General features: G+C 39.1%; 1 protein-coding gene across 1 annotated transcript in view; it reads right to left on the reverse strand.

Annotated features, from left to right (window-relative positions):
* The window catches only part of INSC (INSC spindle orientation adaptor protein), a 110,226-nt gene that overhangs the window by 19,025 nt on the left and 75,624 nt on the right, over positions 1-15,577 (reverse strand). Inside the window, exons 9-10 of the mRNA XM_075065843.1 lie at positions 11,493-11,664; positions 9,085-9,263 (exon numbers count right to left, since the gene is read on the reverse strand). Coding sequence (XP_074921944.1) covers positions 9,085-9,263; positions 11,493-11,664 — 351 coding nt within the window. The remainder of the gene's footprint in view (positions 1-9,084; positions 9,264-11,492; positions 11,665-15,577) is intronic.

The following is a 15,577-nucleotide window of genomic DNA, read 5'->3' on the forward strand; positions in this document are numbered from 1 at the left end:
TTGTACCTACACATGATGCAAATCAAATTTGTTTCTTTCTTATCTGTAGTTGGTATTTTAACGAGTAGTAGCAGTTACAGTACATGCTCAGATTTAGGGATGGGCAAAGCAGCTTGGATAAGGTAAGAATAAAGCCAAACTATAATTGAAACAAACAAAAAAAAAAGTCTGAGGTTTGAAGCCAATAGGTTACCCTGCTTTGGGATTTTCAAACATCTCTGAATTGCCTGGTTTGGGCTGGAAGCAGAAGCACTAAAATACTCTGAGAAAGGCTATTTTCATGCTGTAGCAATGCTACCTACACTAGGAATTTCTGGAAATTTCTAGAGACCCTCTTCTCAGATGATTTCCAGCTTTTCAAATGAAACAGACTGGGATAAGCACAAGAAGAATCTGAATAAGCATTCCAGCTGCTGGAAAATTATCCAAACCTCTGAAGCTTTTTACATCCGTCTATCACTAATTTTGATTGGAAACTTGACTTCATGCAGCAACTTAGTATTTCAGGCCAAATTTGATTTAAATCAGTACCGCCATTTTTAAGTTCTAGAAGTAGAAAGAAAAGAAAAGAAAAGAAAAGAAAAGAGAAACAGTTTTGTGATTTAAGATTCTTTTTGATGCTCCTATAAATCAAAAGCAGCTTCATGTTTCAAAATGAAATTTTGAAGCCATTAGTCTACAAATTGAATAAAGACATTTGGGTGCTTTTTTTTCCTTAAAACCAATTTAAACTGTTACAATATTGAGGTAAGAACATCAAGTAATCCACATGTGCCGTTAACTACTTTTCATATTGTATTGTTCTTTGCATTTATTAACAGTCTCTCTTTCGTCAAAAATGCAGTCTTCATACTGTGTCTTCTGATGTATTTCCCCCTGTTGTATTTGCTATGCATACCTCAGCTTCAACAGCTGAAACACTTTACTTTAGCTCAGAATCACAGTAGCAGGCAACAGGAAACTATGTGAGCCTCCAGTCCAAGATATTATCTCAAAATACAGATATAGTCATTAACTTTAGGGATCATTTAACTATTACTTCACACAGACCTAATGGTGATGGGCACCCTAGAATACAGATCAGACTGATAGATAAACTGATCAGCAAGTATTTGTTCCACTTCATGAAATCAGAGTTGTTCAGGTACGTGTCACAGGATGTCAACTACTGAATGAGATTCTCATTTAGTTCTAATACTATGCTATGCCTTGGTGCAGGGGAATCAAAATTTTACTTGTTATTGTGAAATTATAATGGTGTAGTCTACAGCACAATGACAATCACAGAATCAGTGAGACATAATGAACATGGAGACCCACCGTGCCACTTTTACAGAGAGATTTTTCAGAATAGAACTTCAAGCACTTCCCTTAAAGGTCCTGAGCCAAAGCACTTAAATACGGGAATAGTTCCATTGGCGCCAATGGGATTCCTCACATGCTTAAAGTTATGTGAGTTAATGGTTTGTTAAATTGAGGCCTAAAAGCTAATTTTCAGAGATGCTGAGCACTAAGAATTCTGGGTGCTTAGCACCACCGAAAAAAACAGGCTCTAAACGAATGTATTAGTGACTTAGGAGGTCTACAATGTATTTTTAAAACTCTATGAGAAGTCTCTTCTCTTTAAATCTTATATAGCTTAATAATAAATATATGTTTTATATCTTTACAATTGTTGCCACATCATGTTAGTCTTATGGATTTATAAAATTCACCTCTCAATATCTCACACCGTGTATATAAAATCTAATAGAAACCATCTAAATTTACAAGAAACTCACAGATAGGAGATATGAACCAGCTAGACAGATAATTCACCTACATTTTTTAGTTTTAATATAAATTGGCAGCATTTGTATCATTACAGATTATGTCGTCTGACAGTAAACAAAAACTGCTTTCTGCTTTCAAAACAGAGGAGTTTTTAGCCCCAAAAAAGAATAGCCTAACCAACCACAAACTCTGACTGAATTTGTAAAAGATGAACTCCCTTTTTGTTTTTTTTTTGTGGTCTGGTTGACACTGAAATATGGAATGATGTTAAGTCATGTTTTCTTAGAGTCAGTGGTACATTACAGAAATAAAACACTTCTGGGAAATCAATCTTCTGTAAAGAAAAGATTGATTGAAATTTGACGAAACTATAAAGTTTATTAGAAGTCTTTAAAGAAATTTTCATCATATTGTGAATGGAGACGTGTCAGCTTGAAGAAATTATATTGCAAGGAGACCATAACCACAAAAGACTGTGATAATGTGTCTTGTTTTAAATTACAAATGTTGATTTATTAGCATGTTTAACTACTAGTGAATGAAGGTGCCAAACAGTATTTGCATTATTGCTAGGACCGGATTAAAAATTCATTTACAGGCTAAAAAGGCAATGCAAAGTGAATGTCCTCATTGTAAACCCAAAGTGCGTCAAAAGGATTAAATAGCCAGAAGGTTTGTTTACTGTTTGGGAAAACTCAGTCCACAATGGAGACTAAAGGCTACTTAGCAGAGGTGATATGTGAGACATGCGCAGTCAGATGCCCCACAGAGCTGCTGCTTGGCTTTTACTAAGCATGCTCACACAGACTGAGCATGCTCAGTAACATCTGCTGAAGCCTCTACCCTCTCTCTGCCCCCCCGACTATCAGCAGTTACTGGTCAGTTCTGCTGCCAAGAAATTCTAGCTATCAGAAACAGTGAAGATGCTAGCAAGGGAAAGATGAAGAAATAGAGGGAGAATGGACAGGCATTAGAGGGCAGTATAGGTACATTTTGGGACCCCATGGAATAAAGGATATCCTCCCAATTGTGACCTGCTCTTCAATGATCAGTATCCTCGTTTTGTGAGTCCTGCCCTGTACAGGTGAGAAGCATGATCTTTGTTGTTACTAAGATCACCGTGTTTCATAAATTTTTACTGATACTGCTGATATAAGTAGAAAAATTCAAGCTCAAAATGAAAATGACCAAATCATTAAACTGAGTGGCAAAGAAGATCAATATGGAACTGCTAATCTTCTTAGTTAATTACTCCTTTAAGGCTGATTCATCGCTAAGTAAAATTAATTTCTGCTACACATTATGAGTGTGCATATTGTTTCACTTAAATGAATCAAATAAAGATAAGCCAGAAAGAGTTTTCAAAGTTCCAGACACCCGTCTGCAGGGATAAAGGCATGTCTGGTCACTTGCAAGAAGCAATATGGAGTTTATTAGATTTCTTTATTTCTGTATATAAATTAAAAACATCAAAGCAAAGTCAACCTACCTGGAGGCAGCAAATGGAGACTTTTTTTTTCCCCCATCAAAGGCTGACAGCAGGTATCAGACTTATGGAGCAAGACCTTTTAGACAACTAAGAGGTGCATCAAGTGTCCTAAGAAACCTCTAAAGAACAGGAGTGAACTTCCTCTGGCACTATATGAAGGAAGAAGATTCAATACTATATAAGCCAGCACAGCATGTTTGGTATTCAGGACACAACATAGGATGGGAATCCCTTTCCCTTCTTCCCTGTTCTTTTAGGTCTGGAAGCAGCACCCAGCTGTGTGTATGACGGTCATTTTCTTTCTACTATTTTACTGGTTAACGGGCAATGTCAGAGCAGCAGTTAGAGACAGGAGACATTGTGGCAGATGGTCTCAGGGAGATGCAAGAAGAATTCTTCTGGGAACCATAAGATTCAGCATGAGGGATTAAGACAAAATAAACATCTCATCTCTGGGGTAAAGGAGACACTGAATATTTCTATTTACTCATATTTTTCCACACTCTATATCAATATTTTATAGAATTAAACAACATAGGACTAGCCTGTAACTAGGACTAGAAGACAGTGTACAGGTGTAGAAATCCCCCTTACTTGCCTACCTAGGCAACCTGGACTTTTTGTCTGAGTGACTAGAAGTAAGCATGGTGCGTGAATGTTTACTCCCTCCCTGGAGAAGGTGGGCAGGGGAATGGAGCGTGGGCAGAGCCAAGCCTCTCAATTGCTGGCCAGAGTAGCTGAGTGAGTGGGAGTAGTAATTTATTGGTGTCTATACCAGCAGTAAATTACTACTCCGCTGGGAGCAAGAAAGATGCAGGAGTGGAATTGTGACTCAGGGAGGGACTAGGGAATTTGCAGAGTTTATACAGCACCCGTTGCTGACAGCAGTGCCTGAGATCACCACCTAGCCATATGTTGTGATATTTATTTAGAGCGAAAAGGTGCCGTGAAATATCAAAATTCCACAGCAGTTTGAGATCTATTATATTGTTTGAAATCTATTTTTATTGCTTCCTGCCAGACTGAAGAGAACCAGATGGAAGAAGCACTCTTACGTATTTGTGTCCGCATTGTTTTCGGTCTTACAAATTTATAACTACTCTAAAACCCATAGCCTATCTTTATCATTTCCAATTTCTACAGCAGACAAGAAGCTGCACTTTCTGCATCAGCTAACAACATGGAAGGCAAGGGCAGAGTCAGCAAGCGGTAATAATAAATAAAAACTGCAACAATGATATAGTATTTTCCATCATAGATGCCACACATCAATGAGTAAATACTGTTTGCCCCACTTTACAGATGGTGAAAGAAAAGCATAGAGAAGTTAAATTATTAGCCCAAGGTGACATCAAATAAATAGTTAGGAATAGATTCCAGGGCTGAAATTCTGGCCCTAGTGAAGTCAATGGAAGTTTTGTGATTGATTTCAACTGGGCCAGGATTTTGCCCCAGGTCTTCTGATTCTGGCTGGTGCCTTATCCACTGCAACATGCTGCCTGGATTGCATGCTTCTAACTCCCAAGTACTGGACCAAAGGCTGGACATAATGATCATTTTGGCTGAGAAAGGAGCCCTGGAGTTTATGTCTCCATTATTTTGACTTCACTATGCCTGCCAAAGCTGATTTTCACACACACTTATATTCTTACATAAGTTTCTCATGGAGTGTCAAAACATAGTTATCTGCCTCTTTTTCCAATGTTCAAATAACCTAATTTGGCATGGAAGTGCAGAGATCAGAGGGTGTATTTAAAAAAGAGGGAGGGAGCTCCTGTGGGGAAGTTATTATAGTCTCTTATAGAAAACTAATTAGGATACAAGTAATATAATGGCATTGCTAAAGTTCTCCAACTTGTGGCTTTGCTCTTATTTTTATATCTATTATTGGCAACCATGGCTTCTTGTTTAATTTCCTACGTATTTTGTGGAATTTAATTACCATAATTTATCATCTTTTTCCTTGTTAATAGACACCAGAGATTACCTCACCACTCACTATGCAGCAAGGCATATGAATTCGTTTTCTTAATGTAAGTCCTGTCACTAGTATAAGTGACAGTGTCATGCCAGAATGGTTAGTGTATTATATTATCCGGTCACAGAGCATATTTGAAAGTTCCTTCACCCAGAGTAGTCCAACCACAGATAGGCTGTGTGAAGTACTAAGCAGTAGTAAAAAATGGGACATCAAAAACTAAAAGTCATAAAAGCAAAAAAGTTCAGATCTAGCTGTAATTTTTATGTAGTCTCTCGTTAACAGAAAGTATTTAAGAGCTCTTTGGTACATAACTTTTACCACCCCAGTGTACAAGGGTAGGTGCATACTACCAAGTACTTATGCACAGTGTATGACAGGATATTGGCATTCACAGAGAATGTGGCTGATCATATGCTTAAACATAGACTTTAATTTTGTCAGAAGGACTGGTCACCTCCCGGCTTTTGATCATAAAAGGAACGGGGGGAAGCTATGGTCTGCTGAACTGAATACAGCCTGGGAGAGTTAGGAGACCTGGTTTCTGTTCCTTACTATGCTAACTAGCTGGCCGTGTGACACTGACCAAGTGACTTAGCCTGAAATGTTAAAACATGGATGTCTCAAGTAGAGCAGGAGCTCTTCCTTCCTACCCCTGGACCTTCTCTAGCAAAGACACTGCACTAGTGGTTGTGAGGCAGCAGGGCACGGGATCTTTTCTCCTGTCTCAGCTAGGATTTCAGTAAGACACCACACTATAAGAGGCAGCCAACACAACAGGAAAGCTTAATAAATGCCCTGAGCGAGTGGTGGAGGAGACAGAAAAAATTATCTAGAAACTAGAGGAAGATAGGCTATGATTTCATCAAAGCCTACAAGTCTCCAGCAAGGAGCTGCAAAAATGGGGAAAAAATCAGGATTATGTGGAAAACAGGAGGAACAGCTAACTAACTATGGGTCTCCAGGACTGTGTCAAAGGCCCTCCCTTCCATAAACATTTGAGGAATACGGCTTACTGAGGTATTAAACCAGGGATACAAACATAACTGCTTTAAAATGGATGGTTCACTGCACATTAAGTCTTTGTCCCGCTGGATAACAAAAGACCAAAAACTGTTAGACTGTAGTTCCACAACTTCACAGGTAAGGTGAGAATGCTAGCATCACTGAGGAGACAAGATAAGTGGTAATTCAGAAGGAACAGATTTTATTTTATAATTTTCTCCCCATGTATGGAATGAGAGGAGTCCCTGACCCACAAAAATTTCAATTACACCTTCCTGTATCTGACAGTGCTAAAGATTCATGAAGGCAACATGATGCAGCAGAGTACCAGCTTTCTCTGTCAGGAGGAGGTTGAGGTCCCTGAACATGAAGAAACTTGATACTTGATACTTACTAAACAGTCATCGGTATCTGTATTAACACCAATGCCAATTTTATAACTGTTCTTAATATAAAGGTAGATGCTAATGCATACAAACCCTCTTGTTCCTACTGGAGAGGTACAGTAGTTTTCCCTCTCCTTCTTAATGTAATGCTTTACCCCGCTTCTAGTTTTGGGATGAGAGAAAGTGGGAATTTTGTTGTGAGTGGTGGGATGGATCAACTTCTGCATAGCTTCTGACTGGATACCTGTGAACCAGTCCTTTGGGCCTCAGGAAATGGTTTCTTCTTGGCATCCCCTCATAGCTGTGGGAAAATGCTGTTTTTTGATCTATGGAGCTTTCTTATGAGACAGGAAATAGAAATACTTTTTTTTTTTTTTTTTTTGGAGGAGTAGAGACCTGTTTTGTGCTTCTTAATGCTTTAAACTGAATATGCAAAGGTGTATGTAGGTGACTTCTTACTTACATGAGTTACCTAGGTTTATACCTGCAAAGATCTGGGGCCCTTCACTTACATCTTTTAAACAAAGTGTTTTCTAATGGCGCAAAATGAACTAAAGATACTCTAGCATCCTGGAAGTTATCCATGCCCCTCTAAAATGGAAGACAATCTTATTTATTATTAAGAGGAGTGATGCTCAAGTTGGTTTCCTCTAGGAAATATTGGCCAGCAACGTGAATGGACAGCATAGATATTTTACAACAAGAAACCCACGGATGTTTGTGTTACTATTCCACACAAGTTCACCATTTACACTCAAAAGTTCCTTTTCAGCTATTGCTAAAAAGAGGTTACTTTGTATAAGGAGGTGATTTCTCTAGGCACTCTAGTTTAATTCAATATCCTGTTCTTTAGTAGAATGTATGCTACTATGAAGAAAATGGCCAGTCTGGCTCCCAAAGTCAATAGTGACTTTACCATGGAATTCAAAGGGAACAGAATTGTGCCCACTGGTAGGAGGAGACATAGGACAAATAATTAGAGAGGATATTAAAGAAAGAGCGAGAGCACACAAATTACATACAGTAAATAATGGGTGTACAGTCAAGCCAAACACCACAGCCTAGATCTTCAGGGGCACCAGAGCAGGGCTTGGAATGCCAGAGGAGGTAAGCGGCATCCATGGCTTTTTACATTTTACACCACCTTTCTACCACCATTCTCAATTCTTTCTGGTGATGATAAAATGGCCACAGGTGCAAGTTAGAGCAGTCTCAGTGATCACGTGTTTTACTGCATCAGATGATGTCTACTTTGGAGCCTCTCCAGAGCCAGGTTCACCGGAGAACACTGTGCTTCTGCTGTGCCCCTCCCATCCCAAGAACAACATTGGAGGACAGAGGGTTGGCTATGTCATCCCAATTCTGGGCTGCTGTCTTTAGCCAGGTTGAAGTCACCTTTGTGCTGCTGCAGTGGCATGAAGGAGACTGACTTAACAGGGGCTGAGGATCTGGCCCCATTGCTGTATCTAGATTGCCCACAAAAGGTAGACAGCTGATGAGGTTAGAGCCTCATCCTCTACCACACTGGCTAGCAGAGCTGACAGGCTCAAAACAGGATATATAATTCTGCACTCCTTTAACATGAGTAATAGTGAGTGCACCTATGAAAACTGGGAGCTCTAAAAAGTACTTTATCTTATTGAGGCTGAATTCATATTACAGCTCTCACTTAAGCAGTATCCTTCTCGAACAACCCTAATGCAGGCCAGTGACTCATGGGCACATATAAGCTCTTTGTGATTAATTATGCATAACACATTTTTGTGTATTTAACTCCTTAGATTTCTTTAATGAATAAAGAAAAAAAAACTACTTCACTTGTTTAAGCTACTTGCTACTTAGTTGAGCTTTGGATCAAGTCCTATTATATGAATCAGGCGCTTATTTAGCCTGTAGAACTAGCAAACTCTTTTATATTCCAATCCTACAAACACTTACATGCATGCTTAACTTCATGTAGGTGAGTAATTAGGACTACATGCATGCAGAAAGTCAAGCATGCACAAAAGTGCTTGAAGGATTTGAGCCTTAAAGAGCTGCACACAGATGTGTTTTGCATTTATGTTTAAATGATGGCCTATAGGCTTATGGAGATTTTCTATTGTGCATTAAATTTTCTAATAACCATAATTTTCTTAAATAAAAAAACATGGTTTTCACACTAAGCAAAGGCCCCTTTTCCCAGTCAGGATTATATACATGCTTTCAAATATAAAACCTCAGCCATTTTTGATAAAGCCATGTTCAAAATAACTTTGTTCAATATTGTTCAAATTACACAGACAGAGGAAAAAGAAAAATTTGGGCAGAAATCAACCATGGAAAATATGGGACCAAATGAAGTTTTGAACACATCCAGAACTGGACATTAGAATTGAAACTATTGAGCCATTTTATAACAAGAACTGCTATAGGCATGTGTAAACATAACATTTTTTTCAAAAACCACTCACCTGATCTCGAGAATATGGAGTATCCACTATCTGCTTGTCAGCACAAGCTGCTAGAAGAATTTTCATTGCATTCAAGTGAAGCAACATCTCACAAGCCATTGTGTCAAAAAATGTAATATTGGCAAGTGCTGCTGAAGCCAGAAGGAAAACTTCACCAGTTGAGGCCTCTTGGCACAATTCTAGAAATGCAGAAAATAATTTAATTAAAATAAATCATTTATTCCTCCAGCATAAAAAGTTTTGTATACAAGTTAAATATTTGTCTGAAATTAATATCAGACATTTCCACTTGCATTTTTGCAGACTAGACTCAAGCAGGTATAGATGGCAAGATAAATCTAGACTACAAGTCTCTGGGAGCATTCACTTAATTAGTGACCTAGGCTATCACACTCGAATAACATCCAATGGAGAAACTTAAGATAAATGTTATATTACTAAACAAAATGAGATGCAGTCAGCAGATGGGTAAAACTAATGGATCCACGAGAATAAAATTCTGCAATTTATCTTACTGTTTCTAAAACTTTTTTATAATCGAAGACTATCCTGTATATTTTTAAATTTTGCAGACATCTTAAAAAATGCTGCAGACACAGCTATTATCATCATAACCTCCTAAGTGCCTTTTAACTCCTGTACACATTTACTTTAACTAGGTCTGAGTCACCCAGCAATTTGATTTCAGTGCGTTTTATAAATTAAAAATATGAAGAGAGAGTCATTCAATTACTCAGCTATAAATATTACAAGGAAATTGATGACTGGATAGTGAAAAGGCTTTCCCAAATTTGAGTCATTCTATTCCTAAAGCTTATATTGCTTAGGCTTGGTGCATCATCAACTGATGATTTGGTGGTGGCAATCACGGAAATAGTCTTCTCCTCAATGACTCTGCCCAGAGGAATACTGCTTCATTTTGGCATATTCCTGGCTGGCCACGATTGCTGGGCTTAAGCACTGGTTGGCGGCTGGCAAGTTAGCTCAACAAATGGAATATAAAGAGAAAATTGACAGCTGAGAAAGCTGGATTACCTTGCTCTTTGAAGATATGTCCCCACACTCTCATGCATCTCCAGCTCCCTTCCTGTCCCTCCCCCCCACACAGTGTATGGGTTCCAGGGCAAGCGTGCTATGGGCTTCTAATCTTCAGACACGATGCTGAGGCCCAGTCTGGAACAGCACACTGAACAGTATAAAGTATCAAATAAGGTCTAGCAGGTTTCATACTCACTGTATTGGACAAGATAGTATGATTGCCATATTTGAGATCTAGGATAACTTTCCATCTGGCATATTATTCCAACCCCAGGGACAGGTGTCTTTCAGCTTCTGCTGCTCAACAGGCCAACGTTTGTGATGAACTGTTTACTTGCATCTTGGACTTTGTTGAATTTGTAACAGTTCTGATTGGAGCATCCCTGGGTGTTGCCCTATACCTCCATTTCAGGCTGGGATTGAGTAAATTAGAGGTGGAGTAGACTGGGTGTTGGTGGGATAGAGCAGAGACCTATATATCTATTCTGCAGGTCTTGCATATGCAGTTAGATGATGATTCTGGTATCTGTTAGTGTATGTAACTATGGATTGTTAAAGATGAATAAGTATTTATATCTTTAATCTGGAGGGAGTGGAGGAAGCACTTATTCGGAAGAGTCTTGCACCGGAAGAGGCTAGAAAACAGCATTAAACACTAAGGGTTCCCCTACCCAGCAATGACTAAATATAGATATGAAATGACATCTCAGACCATGATACTAGCTTCTTAATTTACAAGAATGTCATCATTAACTCCAGATAAAGGCAAATCCCAGTCATGTGTTGTAGCATATCATTGTTGACTGGAGGATGCATTTTGGTCTTCATCATTATGTTGTACTTGTCACCACTACATTCTACCTCTTGCCTTAGCATGGACTGAGAGCCTAATGAAAAGGCCACTTTTTGATGCACAAGAACAAGTTATACAGTAATTTTTTGTATAAAGTATCATACAGGTGTAGAAAAGATAATGGGCTTGATTCTCCACTCACTTTCACCAGTTTTACACTGATAGTTCTCCACTGACTTCCATATTGTTACTCCTGATTTACACCAGTCCAGATGAGATGATAGCCAGGCCCATTTTTTAGGCCTCAAATGGCTACTATTTTCACAAATAAATTGTATTTGAACTTTGGCTAAAAGTCAAGAATGTTAGAACTATTGAAGAATTTCCAACTTCAGGATTTAAAACAAATGAGCTAGTCCTTATAGAGTTCTACTGTGGAACGTTATAGTGGCAAGAAAGGTAAATACTCCTTAGAGAACATTGCTAATGGAGGAAAGTCTGTCTTTCATCGTAAGTTTCTTTTTCCTTTTCCAGTAAATCTAACAGAAAAGGCTTAAAACAAACCCTGTCTACTTACTGACAAGTGCTGTGACAATTTCCTCCATATTCTCCAGAAAGCTGCTGAGATGCTGAGTGAAAGTGAGATGTGGAGATGTGATTTGTGCTATTACTGCTGCTGCTTCTGCACGAGTGGCTTCACAATGGGTCCTATCTGTGAGAATGTCAGCCAAGCACAATATCCCGTCAACCTTGAGTGGGAGGGAGGGGAACAGTTGGATACAGGTTAACCAGTGAGACAAATATTTTCACAGCTAAATTAGTATTTACATGTGTGCATTGTATACTACTTACAAAACCACTGAACTGATTTCTTTTCAAAATTGGCTTGAATCTTAGGACTCAATGACATATACCAAACAAAAAGTTAACAGATTCAGCCTTTTTAAAATCTGAGTGCAACATAAAAAAAATATTCTCAGAATGCACAGGAGTGGGGAGAGGAGGAAGCTTTTATAACTCAAAATGACTGAGTTGATTTTGCTCAAACATAACAAAAATGTTTTGGCAGATGAAGCATGGAAAATCCCACTCTAAATAAGTATTTGTTAAAGTGAACAGATATTATGTCACAGTCTCATTGAAGTCCCTGTTTGTGCATGTCATTTCACTCAACTTACCCAATATTGCAATGAGCTCCACATGGGTGGAACCTTCAGGAGCTCATTGACAATGCCAAAAAGCCAGTACAGGATGAAGGCCTATAATTGTCAGCCTCTAGCCATGACAGAAACAAGAAGATTGTTGTAGACCAGCAGTTTCGGCAAAGCTAACACAAGTATAGCACAGGTGCATACTGTCTCAAACCAGAGCTGTAGCTATTAGTTCCTTACAAGTTTTGAAAAGTAAAACACAGCAAAGATTTGTATACCCTTCTACATCTGGAATTTCTGATATCTTCAGAGTATGTTCCTTTTAGCAGGCATAAATATACACACACACATATACACTTACTCTGTGTTATAGTGCACCCTTTTACACATTGATGTGCTACAACAGGGCATGATGTAAAACAGCCAACACAATGTGACAGGTCATATTGTAAAAATTTGATACCTATTACCCAGATAACCAGTAGATAAGAGCGATGAAAGACCTATGGACAATGTCATAATCAATGTATTTGTAGACCAGTAAAATTTGTTTTCTGACTGTGCTACATATTCCTGAATAATTCACCGTGTTGCCATGTAGGTAGGCAGATGGGCTTATTAAGGCTGTTTTACATTTGTGAACACAGAAATTGAACACAATGATCCAGATTCTACTATCTGTTACATCCATGTAAATCAAGAGTAATTCCATCGATCTCAGAGTTGCACACAAATCTCAATAATGGACAGTAGAATTCAGCCCGACAGTTAAAAAAAATATTACCCCTTTGGTAAGCTTTGTTTGGAAGCTCCTCTAAAATCTAATTTTTTTTCCATTTGCTTCTTTACATGGTTTCTGTTCTCTATCAGCTCACGGCAGTTGGACAGATTTTATAACTCACTTTTACAGACCTCCCTCCAAGAGGAAGATTCAGGAACAATAAGGGGGAAAAAGGGAAAAAAGAAAGGAAGAAAACAAGTATAACCCTTCCTTTCCATCCTCCCAATCCCTATTTGTGAGAGATTGGAAGGACTCTACTGGAAGGTCATAAGATCTTAACTATGTCTTCACTTCCTAGGTGATGATTATATATTAATTTCTACACAAAATGAGTCCCTGGGGCAACCTTTGGCACACAGCCCACCACGGGAAGCATCCTGTTGGGCGGGGCCAGTTTGTTTACCTGCCACATCTGCAGGTTCAGCCAATTGTGGCTCCCACTGGCCGTGGTTCACCGTTCCAGGCCAATGGGGGCAGCGGCGGCCAGCACATCCCTTACCACAAGCCGATTCCCACAGCCAGGGCTGGCTCCAGCATTTTTGCCAGCCCAAGCAGCAGGGGAAAAAAATAAAAGCCACGATCAGTGGCACTTCGGCGGCAGGGACTGAGGGAATTGCTGGATGTGCTGCCCCTTTCCGTTGGCCACCCCAAGACCTGCTTGCTGTGTTGGTGCCTGGAGCTGGCCCTGCCCACAGCCCCCATTGGCCTGGAGTGTTGAACCGTGGCAGGTGGGATCCACAATCAGCTGAATCTGTAGACACAGCAGGTAAACAAACCAGCCCAGCCCAACAGGGTGCTTACCCTGGCGAGCCGCATGCCAAAGTTTCCCGATCCCTGTCATAGAGCAAAGGACAGGAGGCTATTTTTATAAATGTGTGGATAAATACAACAAACTCACATCAAAAACAAGCAAAGAGGCACACTAGCATCATGGGAAGCTTTGGGAATGTTGCCGTGAAGGGCACACTCTCTTTAATTATTAGGCAGTACTTGAAGACTGCATAGAGAGGTGCCTTAGATTTTGGATGTGTTGTTCTTCTGATTAGTCTCCGATGCCTCTCAATGCCCCAATTTAGCACTTTTCTGAGGTATCAGGACAGAGAAAAGATCTGAGCAACCTGTTGCATAGTCAGGAAGAATCTAGCCCTGCCGAACTATGCCAGGAATGACTTCCTGAGCGCAATCGGAAATTCTGAGGATTGGCCACATTCTCAGTTGTCCAACTGCCATATGTAGTAAAGTAGTCAAGGCAGAACAACCTACCTACCTTGGGCTTCTGGGGAAACCTACATGGACTTGTCAAATGCACTCATCAATCAAGCAATTTAGGCTTGTGGAGCTGTCTCATTCTGTCCACCCAGTCAATGTTTCCTTAAACCATGCATATTTTTAATGTTCAGTCATTCGTCTCTAAATGGTTTGTTTAAAGCTTCTCTAGTTCCCATTTTAGTTATTTATTAATATACAATGCCAAGTTACCTTAATTAAATGTCCCTGTGGGACATAAATTAAGTTGTTTGGTAAGCAGTGGCAATTTCTGTATTCTAGAAGATCTATCAAATTCCTGGGAACAGGAATTACCATCTTGAAGATCAGTCATTGGGATGTACTTTTTAAAGGGAAATATAAATATTCAACTGGATCCCTATTAACATCAGGAAATACAGCAAAGGAAACAACATCTCTTTGGATGTGTTCCTACTGATTACAAATGGTGTTTAGACTAGATACTCAAAAAATGACAGGAAGAGATGAATTACTTTACAGTGTTAAATTTTTTTGACAAGCTTTCAATATTAATCTACCTAGAGCAAGATATTTTCTTCTAGTTATGGCAGAATTCTAAAGCTCGAAACTGGGGATTCACAGAACTCATTTAGCTTCAAGGTGTATTAATAGAACTCTGTCAAAAATTACTATGTCCTCACAAACTGATTTAGTAGCCAATGTGTGATAGACATCATCGTGAGCAAAAAAAACCCAACCTACTTTGTCATCCTGAAGCCTTCCAGTATCACACTTTGTTTGGGATGAAAAAATGCTAATGACAATAGTCAGTTGAAAAAAATTATGTATATATTTCAAGACATTCAAAAAATACTGCAGTAGGGACTGGCTCAAGTGTTTGGTAACAGGTTACACACAGACTTTCACCTTTAAAGTCACTGGTTCAAACCAGACCTAGGTCAATAATGACCAAGGTCATGACCTGTTGACTGTTATTCAACTACCTATGTGGAAAGACTTCAGTGCAGTTGTTAACAGAAAGGAATCCTCATCCCCAAAACTGCCATCATGGCACTAAATTGCACCCTTGCTGACAGTCTCAGCAGAAAGGCCCAGGACTGAATGGGGATGAATACCTTGAATGAGAGAGTGAACCTACCAGCTGCTGTGCATGCTTTACTCTATGAATAAAGGATTAGTTTCCTGTTTCATTCTAATAACTTTTGCACTGAAAAAGAAAAAGAAATTCATATACACAAATATGTCAAGATCTTAGGTTACGTCTAAACAGCAAAGCCCTATGAAAATCATCTAGAAAACTGACTCAGAAGAGCTAAAATAGAACTAAATATACAACAGCAATCCAAATAGAACTGCTGCTTAGAAAATACATATAGCTACATAATTTACACTGTAAATGTATACAAATGCAATGCATGAACATGCAGTGAACATAAGTACAAGAGAGTGTTTATTTTCACCACTAAGAAGAGAGAGGAGAGA

The sequence above is a fragment of the Chelonoidis abingdonii genome, chromosome 4 (assembly GCF_003597395.2).
Source record: "Chelonoidis abingdonii isolate Lonesome George chromosome 4, CheloAbing_2.0, whole genome shotgun sequence".
Lineage (NCBI taxonomy): Eukaryota > Metazoa > Chordata > Testudines > Testudinidae > Chelonoidis > Chelonoidis abingdonii.